The 16,507-nt window shown below is 50.2% G+C and overlaps 1 protein-coding gene across 1 annotated transcript; it reads left to right on the top strand.

The window, feature by feature from the left end:
* Positions 1–1,335: 1,335 nt before the first annotated feature.
* On the top strand, positions 1,336–4,792 carry Fitm2 (fat storage inducing transmembrane protein 2). Its single transcript, XM_051143747.1, has 2 exons — positions 1,336–1,600; positions 4,079–4,792. The coding sequence occupies exons 1-2, from the start codon at positions 1,428–1,430 to the stop codon at positions 4,692–4,694; spliced, it is 789 nt and encodes a 262-aa protein (XP_050999704.1). The 5' UTR covers positions 1,336–1,427; the 3' UTR covers positions 4,695–4,792.
* Positions 4,793–16,507: the final 11,715 nt, after the last annotated feature.

Below are 16,507 nucleotides of genomic sequence, written 5' to 3'. Positions count from 1 at the left end.
GCTATTGCTCCAGTGCCATGGCTACCTGCAAGCTTCCGTGTTCCCAGCCACAATAGTCCAGGACTCACCCACTGAAATTGTAACCCCCTGTGGTAGTTGGATTATAAACGACCCCCATGGATTCCTCTATTAGAATGCTTACTCACAAAGGAGTGTTAACTCTTTGAGAGGATTGGGAGGATTAGGAGGCATGGCATTGTTGGAGGGAGGTGTGTCACTAGGAGTGAGCTTTGAGGCCCAGGCCCAGTGTGTCTATCTTTCTGCCTGTGGACCAGGATGTAGCTTTCAGTTCCTTCTTCAGCACCGTGCCAGCATGCCTGCTGCCAAGCTATCCACTACGAGGATAATGGATTAAACTTCTGGAACTGTAAGCATGCCCTCAATTAACTTCCTTTATAAGAGTTGCCTCAGCCATGGTGTCTCTTCACAACAGTAGAACAGTGACTAAGATAACCCCTAATAAACTCTTTCTTCTGTAAATTGCCTTGGTCCTGGCCTTCTATCACAGCAAATTTTTTTTAAAAAAAAGTAATTAAGACATCCCCACAGTTATTTTAAATAAAAATACGTTTATCAATTTAAAATTTAAGTTTAGTTTATTTGAGAGGCTGAGACAGGAGGATTGCAGCAACTACAGAGTAAAACTCTGTCTGGAAAAAACAAAGTAGTGCTAGGCATGGTGGCGCTCATCTTTAATCTCAGTATTGGAGGCAAAGTGCAAGGAAGCTCACTGAGTTACAGGCTTTCCTGGTCTACGGAGGGAGTTCCAAGTCAGCCAGAACTCCACAGAGAAACCCTGTCTCAAAACAAAACAAACACAAATAAAATTTAAATGTAGTAATTATTTTATGGAATTACTTCCCAATAAAATTCATCTCTGATGCCAGGCGAGGTGGCACATGCCTGTAATCCCAGCGCTCGGGAGGCAGAAGCAAGAGGATCTCTGTGAGTTTGAGGCCAGCCTGGCCTACAAAGTGAGTCCAGGACAGCCAAGGCTACACAGAGAAACTCTGTCTCAGAAAAAAAAATCGTCTCAGAAGCCTATATCTGAGCCAACATAAGAAACTCCCAACCTAGCTCTTAAGAAAGGTGGATCTCTCCTTTGTATTTTGCAGATAAGTAAAGCAAGAATCCCACAAACTTTGAAGGGAGCAGCTTGCCTAGGCAAAGCGCAGCCTGCAGTACTCAAAGCATGTAGCCTGGGGGCGCTCAGGTTAGGGAGGAAAGAGCGGTGCAGGTAGATGCAGACCTGCAGTCTGTAGGAGCCACGACGGCCACTAGAGGGAGCTCGTGTCCCTTAGGGGGCGGGGCTTGCCAGAAGCGCGCATGCGCCCGGAGGGAGGTGGTAGTACCAGCTCGGACGAAGGGCGAGACGGTGGCCGGGAGGGCTCTGGGAGGGAAGCGGACGGTGGCCGAGAAGGTCCGGCATGGAGCATCTGGAGCGCTGCGCGTGGTTTCTCCGTGGGACGCTGGTGAGGGCAGCGACGCGGCGCTACCTGCCCTGGTCGCTGATCGCTGCCATGTTTATGGGCTCGCTCCTCAAGGAGCTGTCTCCGCTGCCCGAGTCCTACCTCAGCAACAAGCACAACGTCCTTAACGTGTGAGTGCCCTTAGGCTCCCGGTCCCCGCGCCCCAGTTCGCTGCCGGGGTGGGCGAGTCATCAGGAGGGAGTCCCGTCTTGACAGCCGCGTTCGCGAACGTGCCGCGACGCGGGGACCCTGGGAAAGCGAGTGACACCTAGCATTTTGAGGATTCCGATAGGAGGGCCGCGCGGACGCGGGGACCCTGGGAAAATGAGTGACACCTAGCATTTGAGGATTCCGATAGGAGGGCTGGGCTCTCGGGCGGGTCAGTGACGGGGTGGATTATAAGTGACAATTTATATGGGGTGCATTGGAGCTTCTACTCCCCACTCCCAGCGTTAGGTGCTCGCCCCTCTCCTGTTTGGGGAGCTGTCACCTCCCTCCCTCCTGCCGGCTTATAAGACACCGCTCTCCTAACTCCTCTGGCAAAAATCCCACCATTGTCTTAAATACCACCTCTAGACCCACCGAGCACCCAGGAGAGCTTTTCCCTCCTGGCCCTATGTTGGTAGAAGCAGGGAAGCCTTTCGTGTTAGTGACCTTTCCTCTGGATCTCCTTGAACTTTCCCAGTCCTCTAAAGTGCATGGCAGTTGCCCAGGAAAGCAACCCCAGCGGACCTCTTTGGGACTTATCTCTAACTCCACCCACTTTTCCCCTAGTCCCTTATTACACAAAACACCCCTGCAGCAACATAGGCAATTTGGAAAATGAAATTGCTCCCTTCGTGTGAACTTAATGCTTCAGACTATTGTCTCCCACATGCCAAGAGTCTACCAAACTATTGTTAGCTTCTTAAAACCCTGTTTTCTTTTCTCTTTTTGGCAGCTGGGTCAGGTTTCTGGCAGACCTTGGCTTTGACAAGGCTTTCCTTACGAATGCCCGTGAAGGTTTTAGTGACAGGCTCTTTAGTGGTATCTGAGAAACTACTAGAACCTAGGGAAGAGGCATTCTGACCTTGGCCCACCTTCCTCCTTTCCTGCTCTTAGTGGCTGGGCTGACGATAGAGTGTGAGGTGGTAGTTGCCTCAGATTCCCCCCCTTCTCCCCCCCCTCTCTTGACAGGGTTTCTCTGTGTAGCCTTGGCTGTCCTGGACTCACATTGTAGACCAGGCTGGCCTCGAACTCACAGCGATCCGCCTACCTCTACCTCCCGAATGCTGGAATTAAAGGCGTGCGCCACCACGCCCGGTTCAGATCTCTTTTGTGTGCGTTTTCTGCCCCTCCCTGCCAGGTCAGCCATGGGCACAGGGGAGGCAGACATGGTAGGTGTTGCTTTATGTGGCCTGATGAGCCAGGAGCCCAGCAGCCTGGCATGCCAGCCTCTGTTGTTTAGGGGTAGCCATGGATTCTCATGTTTTGTTCCAAGACCTGACGCTGGTTAATGGGAGGGAACTGGCAGTGACTCATTTCATCTGGAAGAGATTTTAGGAACCGCTCGGTGCCCTCAGCTTTCCCAGCTGAGGGAACTGAGGCCTGAAGATATAGCAATAAATAGTCAGAGTCGGGATTTGAACCCTGGTCTTGTAGGTTGAAGTAAAGCTCATTCTTCTAAGACTTAGCAGCCTTGTAGGAAAGAACACTGGTGTGGTAGAAAAGGCATGGGCTTTGGGGCTGGGCAAAGTGTGGCTCAATCTGCGTTTGCTGTTGAGTGTGTAGCCTTGGCAAAGTATTCGGTTGTCTGAGCCCCCAGGGTCATGTAAAATGGGATAAATGGCCAGGCGGTGGTGGCGCACACCTTTAATCCCAGCACTCAGGAGGCAGAGGCAGGCGGATCGCTGTGAGTTTGAGGCCAGCCTGGTCTACAAAGTGAGTCCAGGACAGCCAAGGCTACACAGAGAAACCCTGTCTCGAAAAACTAAAATCAAACCAAAACAACAACAAAAAAATAAAAAATAAAAAAATGGGATAAATGAGGGCCAGGGATGCGACTCAGTTGCTGGAATGCTTTCCTAGCATGCATAAAGGTTTGATCCCCAACATGAAACTGGATGTGGTACCTGGGATGGCGTTACCTGGGAGGCGGAGGCAGGAGGATCCATAGTTGAAGCCTATCCTTGGCTACATAGGCAGCCTGAGGCCAGCCTGGGCTATACTTTAAAAAATGACCCCTTCATCCTCAGCTAATAGCTAATGTGCTGTGGAAGAGAATGTGCATGAATCCACCTCACATCTGATAGACGCTCAGTTATCGCTTTCCTGAGCAAATAGCGCACCTGGAAAATTTCAGGCCCTGGATTTGAACCTCAGTCTGCCACTATGACCTCCAGTTGGGCATGACATCTCTATGGCTCAGTGTCACACATTAAGTAGGCTTAGTACGTAGGGAATAAAGCATGTGTAAGCATGTATTGAAGAATCAAACACGGTAGCTATTTGGATGGGCAGCCTTTATCGATTTCACTTAGCTTCCCTTGGGACCTTAGCTAGCTGAGGCACGGTGGCACTGCTCCTTTCTGCCATGTCTCTCCTTCACCTGCAGTTTCCTCTTCTGTCAGGTATTTTGTTAAGGTGGCCTGGGCCTGGACAGTCTGTCTTCTCCTGCCTTTCATTGCCCTCACCAACTACCACCTGACGGGCAAGACCAGCCAGGTCCTGCGTCGGCTGAGCACCCTGCTCGTGGGCACGGCCATCTGGTATACCTGCACCTCCCTCTTCTCCAGCATTGAGCATTACACCGGCAGCTGCTACCAGTCCCCAGCCCTGGAGGGCATCAGACAGGAGCATCAGAGCAAACAGCAATGCCACCGGGAAGGGGGCTTCTGGCATGGCTTTGACATCTCAGGCCACTCTTTCCTACTGACCTTCTGTGCTCTCATGATCGTGGAGGAGATGGCTGTGTTGCATGAGGTGAAGACGGACCGCAGCCACCACCTCCACACTGTCATCACCACCCTGGTTGTCGCCCTGGGCTTCCTGACCTTCGTATGGATATGGATGTTTTTGTGCACAGCTGTTTATTTCCATGACTTGAGTCAGAAAGTGTTCGGCACCATGTTTGGTCTGCTGGGCTGGTATGGGACATACGGGTATTGGTATCTGAAGTCTTTCTCTCCAGGCCTCCCTCCCCAGACCTCTACTTTGACTCTGAAACGAGATACTTACAAGAAATAAAAGAGGAGGAAAGAGGGACAGGAGGACAATGGCTAGCTGCTAGATTTTTCCACCTACTTTGTCCAGTGACTGGCTGAGTTGTAGGTCCCACTTCAGAGAGGACCTTTGGAGGTAGGTGGAGTCTCGGAAACAAGTTTAGTCCTCAGACTCTGCTGCTGGTGGTGCCACCATGTCGCCAGCAGTGCCATTCCTGTCAGATCTCATCTCTGGCGAGTCATGCCCTTAATCCATTCCCAGAGGGAGAGGTAAGTCTCGGCAGAGAGACAGGAGGCAGCCTCGCTGAGTGGGTCAAGGGGAAACCAGAGCTTCAGGACTCCCTCTGCTGTTGTCTCCCTGGCTCACAGTTTGTTTAGAGTTTAGTGGCCATGTTAATGCTGTTCTTTTAACAGTGTTTCCCCATGGTGGATCCTGAGATAAGCATTATCTCTGGCAAGCTCTTTTTTCTTTCTTTTCTTTTTCTTTTTTTCTTTTTTCTTTTTTTTTTTTTTTTTTTTACTTTTCTTTTTTCTTTTTTCTTTTTTTTTTTTTTTTTTGATACAGGGTTTCTTTGTGTAGCCCTGCCTATCGTGGACTCCCTTTGTAGACCAGGCCTTGAACTCACAGAGATCCTCCTGCTTCTGCCTCCCCAGTGCTGGGATTACAGGCGTGTGCCACCCTGCCCAGCTGGCAGGTTTTTTTTAAATTATTATTATTAAACACCTCAATGCCTAAAAGACCCGGTCTGGTGGTAGCAAGAGATTGACGGTTGCACCTGGCCTGATCAGTTCCCAACAGCCCCACCCCCACCCCACCCCCCACAGCCTGGATGATTTTGTTATTTTGTTTTTCAAGACAGCATTTCTCTGTGTAGCTATTCTGGAACTCACTTTGTGGACAAGGATAGCTTCAAACTCATGAGGTCCTCTTGCCTCTGCCTCCCAACTGCTGGAATTAAAGGCGTGTGCCACCACGCCTGGCTACCTGGATGATTTTTATGTAGTAAACAGTAAGATTTTTCTGTTCACACTGTGTATCATTATGTGTTGGTTTTGGGTGCAGTAACAGGTAACCCCATTTCCCCCTCTTCTCTCTGGAGTGGGTGCTGTTTGGTTTTTAATCATCACTATGACATTTATTCTTTGTTGACAGTGTCCCAGTACTGCACTTTGGCATGTGAGAATTGTTTTGAGGGTCTGTTTTATTTTGTTTTGTTTTGTTAGAACACTAACTTTATAAACCAAATTCTTGGCTTATTGTATTAAATTCCACCTCATAGGATTGTTCTCTCTATAGGAATAAAACTGGAGCCGTGGGGCATGGTGCTGAACACCTTTAATCCCAGCACTAGGGAGGCAGAGGCAGAGGCAGAGGCAGGTGGATCTCCGTGAGTTTGAGGGGAGCCAGGGCTGCATAGTGAGACCCTGATTCGAAAAAGCAAGAAAGAAGGAAAGAAAGAAACAAAGAAATCTGGCATCCGGGCACTTTTGTTATTTGGTGGGTTTGAAGCTGGGACAGGAATTCTGTCAAGTGCTTGTTTGTACTGAGGATTTCAGAATTGGGTTTAGAGACCTCAATAAGATCATATGACAAGTCCAACAGCCCAAGGGATTTTTAACCTCTGGAGATTATGATAATTTCGACGTGAAATAAAATGGCTCCCTCCGATGCAGGAAGCCATCCGGCATGCAAAGCCACCCATATCACACACCGTTGCCATGCACAGGTATCCACATTACATAGTGGTGAGACTTTGGCCCCGCCTCCTCATCCTCATTGCACCAACAGAACAACCCTGGAATGGCAGCATTTCATACTTGTGACAGTCTTTCTTTGCAGCACTTCCTGGTTTCCAGCCGTGTAATTGATTATGTGTCCTTCACTGTGACTGCTAGGGTAAGAAGTCTTGTCACTGGTGTCCCATGTGGCAGGCTTCCAGTTTCTGATAAGAAGGCCACTTTCCCCTCCCAGGTGATCTCCTTCGGCCTTTTGGATGATGGTCCTTGAAGCTGCTTTGCTGCCTCTTCCCCAGTAGATCTGGCTAATGTTGTTAACTGATAAGCTAACTGACTGGCCTAACTCACACTCAGGTTAGGCGCTTAGTAAATTAAGAGTAACTTCTTTCTTGTTATTTTAATTTAATGTTTTAAATTTAATTTAATGTTTTGAGTCAGGGTCTTACTATGCAGCCCTGGCTAGTCTGGAACTCTCTATGGAACAGGTTGGTCTCAGACTCACAGAAATCCACCTGCCCCTGTCTCCTGGGTGCTGGGATTAAAGTACACTAAGGTTAAAGCCACCACATCTGGCTCCTAAGTAATTTTTTAAAAATCTATTTAAAATCCAAGTTTTATATCCTGTTGAGCTACAGGTCAGCTTGACCAATTACAATGTAAGATGTGAGGTGTTGTCACCAAAGGGGAGGAAAGGCAGGCAGTATCACCATATGTTTTGGTGAGTTGACAGTGGCCTTCTGGGAGTTTCCACCCATCTCCCCAGGTAGGAATGGGCCTGGAGAAGATGATAGAGCTGGTTACCAGATAAAGTCCCAAGCTTCATGTTCATAACAGAAGGGAGCTGACAGGATGCATCCGGACGCTCCATTGTCACATGGAGGCTCCAGGCATTTTCCTCACATGGCCTGACCAGTTTTAACATTCAACTGACTACACCTGGGCACTCTGAGTTGCTCAGCATCCTCTACGTATTAGATAAAATCGATCACTTGTGCTTAGGATGGAACCCAGGGTTTTGTATGTGCTGGGGAATCCCTCTGTTCCTGAGCTACACCCTAAGTCCCTCATAGCCCTTGATTCTCAAGCATGCCTTCCCTCCTGTGTGAGGAAGTGTGGCATGGATGAGTGAGTGAGCTCGGGCAGCCACGAGATGCAGGTCAGAGTGTCACCATCACTCTCAAACCACCTGGCCAGTGCGCAAGCCTTGCCGCCTTGCCTGTAAAGTGGAGCCAATTCTTTTAGCACTTAAAGGGGATGACATGTAAGATGCTGAGCATGTATGCTACATAGACAATTTTTCTCCCCATCTTTCTCTTGTCAGCATTTAGAATGTTCTGGCTCCTCTAGAGAAAGCAGAGGAGCCAGTATCTTTGGAGGAAACACTCAAAGCCTTGATCTCCCATTGAAATAGTCTCATGCCATCTCTCAAGGTGTCTGTTGTCCCTGGGTGTTAAACATGAGGCTTTGGGAGCATCTGACCAGTCATGCCATGCTATTTTGCTTCCCTGTGTGGAGGTTTGCTCACTAGCTTCCATGTGCATCTGTCACTGTCTGGGTACCAGATTGTATTTAGAGAATGGCTCATGCCACTATTATGTACACAGAGAGCCCATGTGTAAACAAGCACATTAAAGTACACTGCAGATAATGGAATGCCACATTCCAGAGTTTGCTCTGCTTCTTTCTGTATTTGTTTTTAATTTGATCTTTTTAACTTTTAAATTAAGTGTGTGTGTGTGTGTGTGTGTGTGTGTGTGTGTGTACATGCATACACACCATGGCACACATGTGAAGATCGAAGGACAGCTTGCATGAGGTAATTCTCTCCTACCATGTAGAACTTTCAGGTCAAACTCAGGTAACAGGTCCCTTCCCCAAGGAGCTATCTTGTTGATCCTATTTTAAAAACTATTTATTATTGTTGTGTGTATAAGTCATGTATTTGTACACGTGTGCCATAATCTACATGTGGAGGTCAGAGGATGACTTGGTGGCATTGGTTCCCTTCTGCTATGTGGACCTTGAGGATCAAGCCTAGTCCTCTAGGCTTGACAGCAAAAGCTTTTACTCACTGAGCCATCTCGCCTGGTTAGACTCAAGGCTGCTTTCTGATCCTTTCGTAAGTTGCTCTCGTAGGAGGCATTTCATAGCTGGAGTTTCTCTGGCTGTTTCGCCTAAGTCCTCTGTCCTAAGTACAGGTTTTTTTTTTTTTTTTTTTTTTTTTTTTTTTTTTAAGCTTGCTTTACTCTTTTCCCTGCCGTTGGCTCCTGAGGTCTGGGTTAGCCAGGCCTGGGAGTTGTTCCCTTGGCAAAAGGACAGAGGTAGGCCTCACAGACAGAATGCTGAAGGGCAGTGACAGCCTACTGGCATAAGGTCACTTTGCAGTTCTGGAACCCTCTGCACACAAAATAGCTTTTTGTGTCTTTGCACCCACTCACGGTCAGCCTGACCTCCTTGGCACAGCTAGGCAGTGTATGTGTGTCGAAAGCACATTGGATCCGAGATTAGAATCTTCTCACGCTATTTGGTCCTGCAGTAGCAGCCAGCTCTAAATTCTGCTGCAAGCTAGATACAGGCGGGTCATCTTCAACTCAGGGGTTTGGACTCAGCCGTCCCCTTCCTAGCTAAAGCTGAGTGAGGAGCAGGTCTCTTAGTGCCATCAGGTGTCCCTGCTGAGTGGGCAAGGTTAGGACCTGGGCACACCGAGCAGAGGACCTTCTACCCTGGTGATCTAGAAACGCATTCGTAGAAGGTAACGCTCCTTTTGATCTGAAAGGATGAAGAACAGTTCAACCCCTCCTGTAGGAAAGGAAGGCCAAGGCAGGGGTGGCACACCCAAAGCCATGGCAGATAGTCCTGTGACTTCTGTTCAGGGGAGGGCGCTTCCCTTTCTTCTCCTTCAAAAAGCCCTGGAGACTGAGGAAAGCCTTAGAGGAGGTGGTTGGTGGAGCCTTGCTTTCATTCAAACGGCTCTGGGCTGCTGTTAGGATGCCTGGCTTGGGCAGAGCGCACCACCGCTTTTTCTGCTAGTCTGTCTGTCTGTCAACTTGAACCCTGGGATCGGCTCTACTCTCCCTTCCTCAGTTTTGCTTGGTGAAAAGCTCTTCCTGAGCTGGTTCTGACTTATTTTAGGAAACAGTGTGAAAAGAAACCCCCACTTGGGTCGAGTGGCAGCTGACTGCCCAGTGAGTGGCGGGGAGAAATCTTTGGGCTTGCAGCTGTTCACCGCCCACCTCTTTTGTTTTTGTTTGTTTTTTTTCCTCTCTGTGGACATCTGGATGAGTTCCGACCAGAGCACTTGGGCCCATGTAGGCTTTCTCAGCACAGGGAAGCAAACCTATTTCCCAGCTTAGGCACCACGGGGATTGTTCTCGAAACCTCTAGGGAGTGTCTGGGACGTTTTAGTGCTGAATACTCATGGCAGAGCTCAGGCACTCTCCTGCTGTAGGAAAAAGGCAGCTGACCAGCACCACCTGGCAGGTGATGACTTGGTAGTAGTCACACTTAACACATGCAGATCTAACTAGGGGTTATGCTGTGAAATACAGGGAGACTTCATGACAGCTGCCTGCAAAAATGTCAAGAACTCAGATGCTAATTGGTCACATACATGATTGTAGCTCCTTACTAATAATTGAGCGCAGTCACCACAAAGGATGAATGGTGTATATAGTCTTGACTGTGAAGGCAGACGGGCTGGGCTGGGCGTCCTTGGCCAGGTGAACCCCTAAGCCTGTTTCTGGAGTTCAAGCTGGGTTAACAGTTTCACCCAGAAGCCATGGGCTGGAAGGAAAGGGGCCCCGGTGTGCTGAAATCTGCCAGGCACAGGGAACAGAGCATTAAGTCAGGGGGCACAGACTTGCCTTCTGTGAGTGCTACCAGCTGGGCAGCTAGTGGAATGAGTGACCCCTAAAAGTTCATGGCCCATCCAGAGAAGAGTGTTCCTCAGTCAGTGAATGACAAGTAACCAAGCAGGGCCATATTGAAGGTGCTGACAGCTACAGGGAGCTGACGGCTGCCTGACACTGACCTCCAGCAGCTCACTTGGGGCACAGGGCTGTGAACCTTCTCTCCAAAAGCTGCTGCCCCTCCCTGGCTGCCTTCTCTGCCAGGTTCGGCCACCCAGTATACATACTCCTGAGAGTCTGCATGCCTAGGAGGTGAGAGGGTAGGGCACCAGGGAACTGCCTGGGTTAGATCTTAGTATCTAAGAGCAAAGGTAGTACCCTGGAGCTAGAGTTACACAGGTGCTGGGCACTGAACGTGGTTCCTCTGTAAGAGCACTGTCTTCCCTTAACCGCTAAGCCATCTCCAGCCCCAGCACCTGACGTTTGGCTGTGTCATCTCACCTCTGGTTCCTTGATACCTTGACCAAGAGAAAAAAATAGCAAGGGCTTTAGCTCTGAACACATGTGGCTTCATAGCGCAGCACCTCCACTGTATAAGTCAGCTATTGCCGCACCGATGCTTGGTAACAACTATCCCCAACCTCAACAAACTCCTTCACTGACATCAAATTCGGCCAACTGTAGTTCTGCTGAGTGCTACTTCAGGCTGGAGGTCAGGTGTGCTTATCTGTAGGACACACAAAGGGCTCAGTCCGGCTACACTTGTCTTGTTCTGTTTCCAGACTGAAAGGTTGCTGTCCTATGACACTATGACTATAGCAACTCTTTCTTATTTTCTTTTCTTTTTTTTTTTTTCTTTTTTTTGTGTGTGTGTGTTGTTCTTTTGAGACAAGGTTTCTCTGTGTAGCCTTGGTTGTCCTGGACTCACTTTGTAGACCATACTGGCCTCGAACTCACAGACATTCACTTGCCTCTCCCTCTCTGAGTGCCGGGATTACAGGAGCGAGCCACAACACCCGGCTGACTATAACAACTCCTATAAAGAAAAGCATTGAATTGGAGCTGCCTTACAGTTCAGAGCTTTAGTCCACTGTCCTCTGGCAGGGAGCATGGCAGCCTGCAGGCAGACATGGTGCTGGAGAAGGAGCCAGGAGTTCTATGTCTGGATCAGCAGGCAGCAGGAAGAGAGAGTGAGCCACCCGGCCTGCCTTGAGCTTCTGAGACCTCAAAGCCCACCCCCAGTGACGCACTTCCTCCAACAAGGCCACATCTCCTAATACCACTCCCGGGCCTTTGGGGGCCATTTTCATTCAAACCACCACAGACAGCAACTGCCTGGGGCTTGCTCATTCCAAAGTGGTCACTAGGGTACCCACAACCAAACACAGAGTACATGTGAAGATCCTGCTCAGTTCACGCCCTTCACCAACCGGCCTGTTATCAGTGGGACTGGAATAAAGTCCACCTACAGTGGGAGGAAATTCAGTTTTGTTGCAAAGGCTGCTCATGAAATTCAAATCCAATCTTTAATGTTGGTACTTAGGTACTGAACCTCAGTCTCTTCGTCGACGAAACAAAATCGTGTGATTTTTGTGTAAAGTTCATGGTAGATAACTTATCAACAAATAGAGTTCTTGCTGAATAGCGCTCTCATTGTCAGCTCCATTTCAGAGATGGGAGGACGGAGGCACCGTGGGTTCAGATTGCTAGAGAAGTGCCCAACAGGCTTCTGTGATACCAGAGCCAGCGACTTTGGCAGTGAGCTGAAAAACATATGGCCTTTCACAGCCCTTGCTGTCTTCCTCAACAGGAGCCCTTTAGGAGAATGCTGGACATATCTACCCACTCTGCCTCCCTCCCTTCATCCGTCTGCCCCTCCCTCCCTCTGACCCTCTCCTTTCCTCTCCCTCCCTTCCTTCCTTTCTCCTTCTGTCCTTCCCTCTGACCCTCTCCTCTCCTCTCCCTTCCTCCCTTCCTTCCTTCTTCCTCCCTCCATCCCTCTGTCCTCTTCTCCTCTCCTCTCCCTTCCTCCTTCCTCCATCCCTTCATCCCTCCCTCCCTCCCTCTGACTCCCTCCTCTCCTCTCCCTTCCTCCCTCTTCTATCCCTTTGTCCCTCCCTCTCTCCCTCCCTCTGACCCTCTCCTCTCCCTTTCGTCCTTTCTCCCTCCATCCCTCCCTTTGTCCCTCCCTCTGACTCCCTCCTCTCCTCTCCTCTCCCTTCCTTCCTTCTTCCTCCCTCCATCTCTCCGTCCCTCCCTCTGTCCCTCCCTCTGACTCCCTCCTCTCCTCTCTCTTCCTTCTTCCTTCTCACCCACAACTGTCTCATTTAGCTCAGGCTGGTTTTGAACTCACTACGTCACCCATAGTGACCTTGAACTCTTGATCCTCATGCCTCATGCCCGAGTGCACCACCCCAGCCACATTATTGTGTCCTAGGTCCAGGGTCTCCGACAAGCTAGGTAGCACACTACCAACAGAGCAGTGCCCCTGGCTCCAGATCTCTCTTAGTGATAGAGGCCCTGGGACACTCCAGTCCTGTGGTGCTGTACCCTCTGCAAGGACCCTGCTCTCCATTTCTGTGACACTTCTAACCCTACACAGAAGGTTGGGGTGTACTGACACTGCCTGTTAACATGTAGGTTTTGTTCATGGTATTCCCAAAGACAAAATGAGACGAGGCAAGGAAAGGGCTCTTGGCCCTAACTCTGGCACAGTGGGTCATGACCCAATGAAGCACCCATCCCTCCCAAGGCCTTGGCTTCCCTGTTCCCCTTCTCCTTGAGGCCGGAGTCAGAGCCATCCAGCCTAGGAGAGGGCTCTCGCCGGAGTCAGATCCATCCAGCCTAGGGGAGGTCTCTCCCCGGAGTCAGAGCCATCCAGCCTAGGGGAGGTCTCTCCCGTTCTCCCAAGCACTTCTTCCCCATTGCTTGTGTGAAAGGCTGCTTCTCTCCCACCCAAATCGGGTTTCCCCTCCTGCAATTGGCTGCCCAACCAGAGACTGTGCTTCCCAGCCCCCTTTGCAACTGCATGGGGCCTTGCCATGCTTAGGCCTCATGTGCGCAGCTGTAGCCCTCCTTTAGTACCCTAACACGGAAAAACCCGGGCTTTTTGTTGTTATCATCCAGGGTCTTTTTCGGATGCCTTTTCTCTGCCAGCTAAAGAATGAAAAAGCAGGAAAAAAATCTCCAGCAGGTAGCCCTGGTGAAGTCTTGAGTACAGCCTACAGCAGACAGTCTCAGCAGATGGAGAAATATGTTTATGGTGGGTTGGGGCGGGGTGAGGAAACACTCATGGCCCAGACACATGGAGAAAAATGCCTTCTTCAAAGCAGAGATGGGCTTTGGAAAACCATACACCCGGTCTCCTCTGAGGGCTGGGCCTTTTTAAGTTTCTGAAGGGTCTTCATCTCCTTCCTAATTTAGGAGTCTGACGAAAGGATGCTGATTGGTCCGCAGTTGTTGGTGCAACATGTCCTGGTCTGGCTTTGTCGAGCCAGCCCATCAAAAGGGGTCTGCTGGCAGGAAAGGAGGACCACAAAGCCAAGAGGTCTTAAGCTGCCAGGCTTTTGTTTCAGGTCAGCGAGGTGAGAGAGAAGCTAGCCATGCTGGAAGTCCTTTACCTTTGTTACCTGGCTGTGGCCCGGCTCTCTGCCATCCTCACCGCCAGGGCCTCCAACTCTTCTGGTTCCTCATCGGGATAGAGTTTTGGAGGTTTGACAGGTAGAACTCAGGGCCGTGCTGAGCGAGGCCCCAGCCCCTGTGGTCCGGATGAAGGCAACAGCGCGGACTGAATGAAGGTGTGGAGGAGGGAGACCTCACGGCAGTCTGTGCCGCTCATCTTGCTAGCAGGGATCTTTTCCCTGGGGTTGTGTCCTTCCTGTTAAAATGCCTCAGAATTCACCCTCACGACTCAAAATTCTCCACCTCCTGTACCCCACCCCTCCTATCACCCCCCCACACGGGACAGCTCACAACAGTCTGTGATTCCAATTCCAGAGGATATGATGCCCTGTTCTGGCCTCTGCAGGCACTAGGCAAGTCCATGCTGCACAGACACACATGCTGGCAAAACACCTGTACACATAAGAAAAAGAAAAAAAGGGAGGGAGGGACAGTCCCCAACAGACTTGTCACAGCCTGACAACCCTTCATCAAGACTCTCTTCCCCCGTGATTGTAGGCTGTGTCAAGTTGATAATTAAAGCGAACACCACACTCCTCCTACTTCTACTCCTGCTGGTGAGTCACTGCTCCCCTACTGCCCCTGCGCCCCGTGTACTGCGCTGCTCTGCAGTTCCCATGCTTCCCAGGGCAAAGGACTGGGTCGTGTTTATAGTGCCTGACCGGGGTGTGCACTGGGCATGTTTATGGTGATTCTCCTCATCTTCCTCCAGAGGTCCTGAGCCCACAGCCACTTGGTTTTTTGCTCTGCTCTTCCTCCAGCAGTTAGAGGAGGCATACACAAACACACACACACACACACACACACACACACACACACACACACACACACACACACCAGTGCCCTCCCCAGCTTAAATCTTAGACTTCCCAAACGGTCATCTTTGCTTCTCTCTGGAAGTGAAATGGTTTAAAAAATTCTTACCAGAGACCCTCCCAAGTGAAAGCCAGTTCCCGCTTAAAAGGCTAAGAATAGTTGTGCCTGGTTTGAGATCTGGGAGGCAGCACACACCCATTTGTGTGCACTGCCAACCCTTGCTGAGTAGCCATAGCACTGCCAGCTTTGAACGGGTCCCAAGGCAGATTCAGGTTGCAGTTTAAGATGCTCTGCCAGCTTCACCTCATGACCCCACGGATCCAGTGGTGTTTACGTTCTCAGAGGTATGCATGCGCTATGGCACTCCCAGAAGACTCAAGCAGCAAAATGCCTGTGTCCCACAATCACTTGGCACAAGGTCGCATCCTCCGCTGATCATTTTGAGAGGTAGCTTCTGAAGAGCACTGGGGCCTGGAAGAGACTGCACACCTGACCGCACCAAGTAACTATATAAGCCAAGCTCTCCGTCATGAACCGATGTCAGCCACTCCCTGTCTGCCCGTCCAGACCTGCTCAGACAGCAACACGTTATCATCAGGAGAGAGTAAGATGGCATACGTCCATTTTGCAATATTCCTGACTCTTCCTTATTCTCCCCGAGTTCTCGCAGGGGAGTCACTCCTTGTCATGAGTTGGTGGAGGAAGAAAGAGCTCTGGCCTAAAGTAGAAGTGGATGGTTGCAGCCCCACTGAAATCCCCTGGCAGGGCAGGCACTGCAGGTGGCAGACGCTGCTTCTGGAAAAGGGAATTCTAAGCAGTACCTCTCAGAAGGTCTGCTTTACCAAGATGGAGGAAGAAGTCCAGAAATATAGCCCCAATACTTACCTATGCACGGGGTGGGTGTTTTGTCTGGATGCTCAGGAGAACGGTAAGAGCTGGGAGATTGGATGCAAGTACATACATGGGAGAGGACCTGCAGATGGCGCTCCGACAGTCCGAGCAGGGTGGGAGGATGGTCTGTCTGGTCCTGTATACAACACCTCTGTGACCATTGGGCAAGATGCTGCGTTTTGGAGGTTCTAGGCATTCTCTTTGCCTAGGTGCCCTTGTGCTCAGCCAATTGCTCACATACAGGCTGGCCATGGTCCTGAGCTGCAGGTTGTGAATGGACATAACACGGCTTTCCTCTCATCAAAACTGACTTAGGGTTCCTTCCTTATATGGCCCCGTTCGCTACAGAACCTGCCATCTAGATGTAGACTGATTAAGTGGAGTGTCTCCACCGCAGATGCAACAGTGCTCTTGGCGGGTGTTCCTCCCTGACCACTGCAGGCACTGGCCTGCGAATGCCCCATTTCCAGTTGTGCACTCATTGAAGATTTGCTGGCCCAGCGAAAGAAACGTGACTGTGGTTAGACCCACACAGTGTGCTGCTGTGCTGTGTGGGTCCTGGGAATGGAACTCAGGTCCTCTGGAAGAGCAGCGCTCTTAGCTGCTGAGCCATCTCTCGAGCCCATGGGCTTTGGTGGTTTAGAGATGATAGTTCCAGGTGGGAGTGCATCAACGGTGCCGGTGAACTAGACATCCATTTTGGACCTACACTATTGGCATGACAGGCAAAAACTTGGTTTGTTTCCTGGCTGGGCAGATTGGTAGTGACTGCTAAAGGCACTTCAGGGTGGCTGCTGTACCATGGCGGCATGGAGGATAATATATGGAGACTACTTCCGTATTTAACCATACAAGATCAACAGAA

The sequence above is a fragment of the Acomys russatus genome, chromosome 4 (assembly GCF_903995435.1).
Source record: "Acomys russatus chromosome 4, mAcoRus1.1, whole genome shotgun sequence".
Lineage (NCBI taxonomy): Eukaryota > Metazoa > Chordata > Mammalia > Rodentia > Muridae > Acomys > Acomys russatus.
Note: the sequence above shows the minus strand (reverse complement) of the source record. Positions and strands in the feature narration are given on the sequence as shown.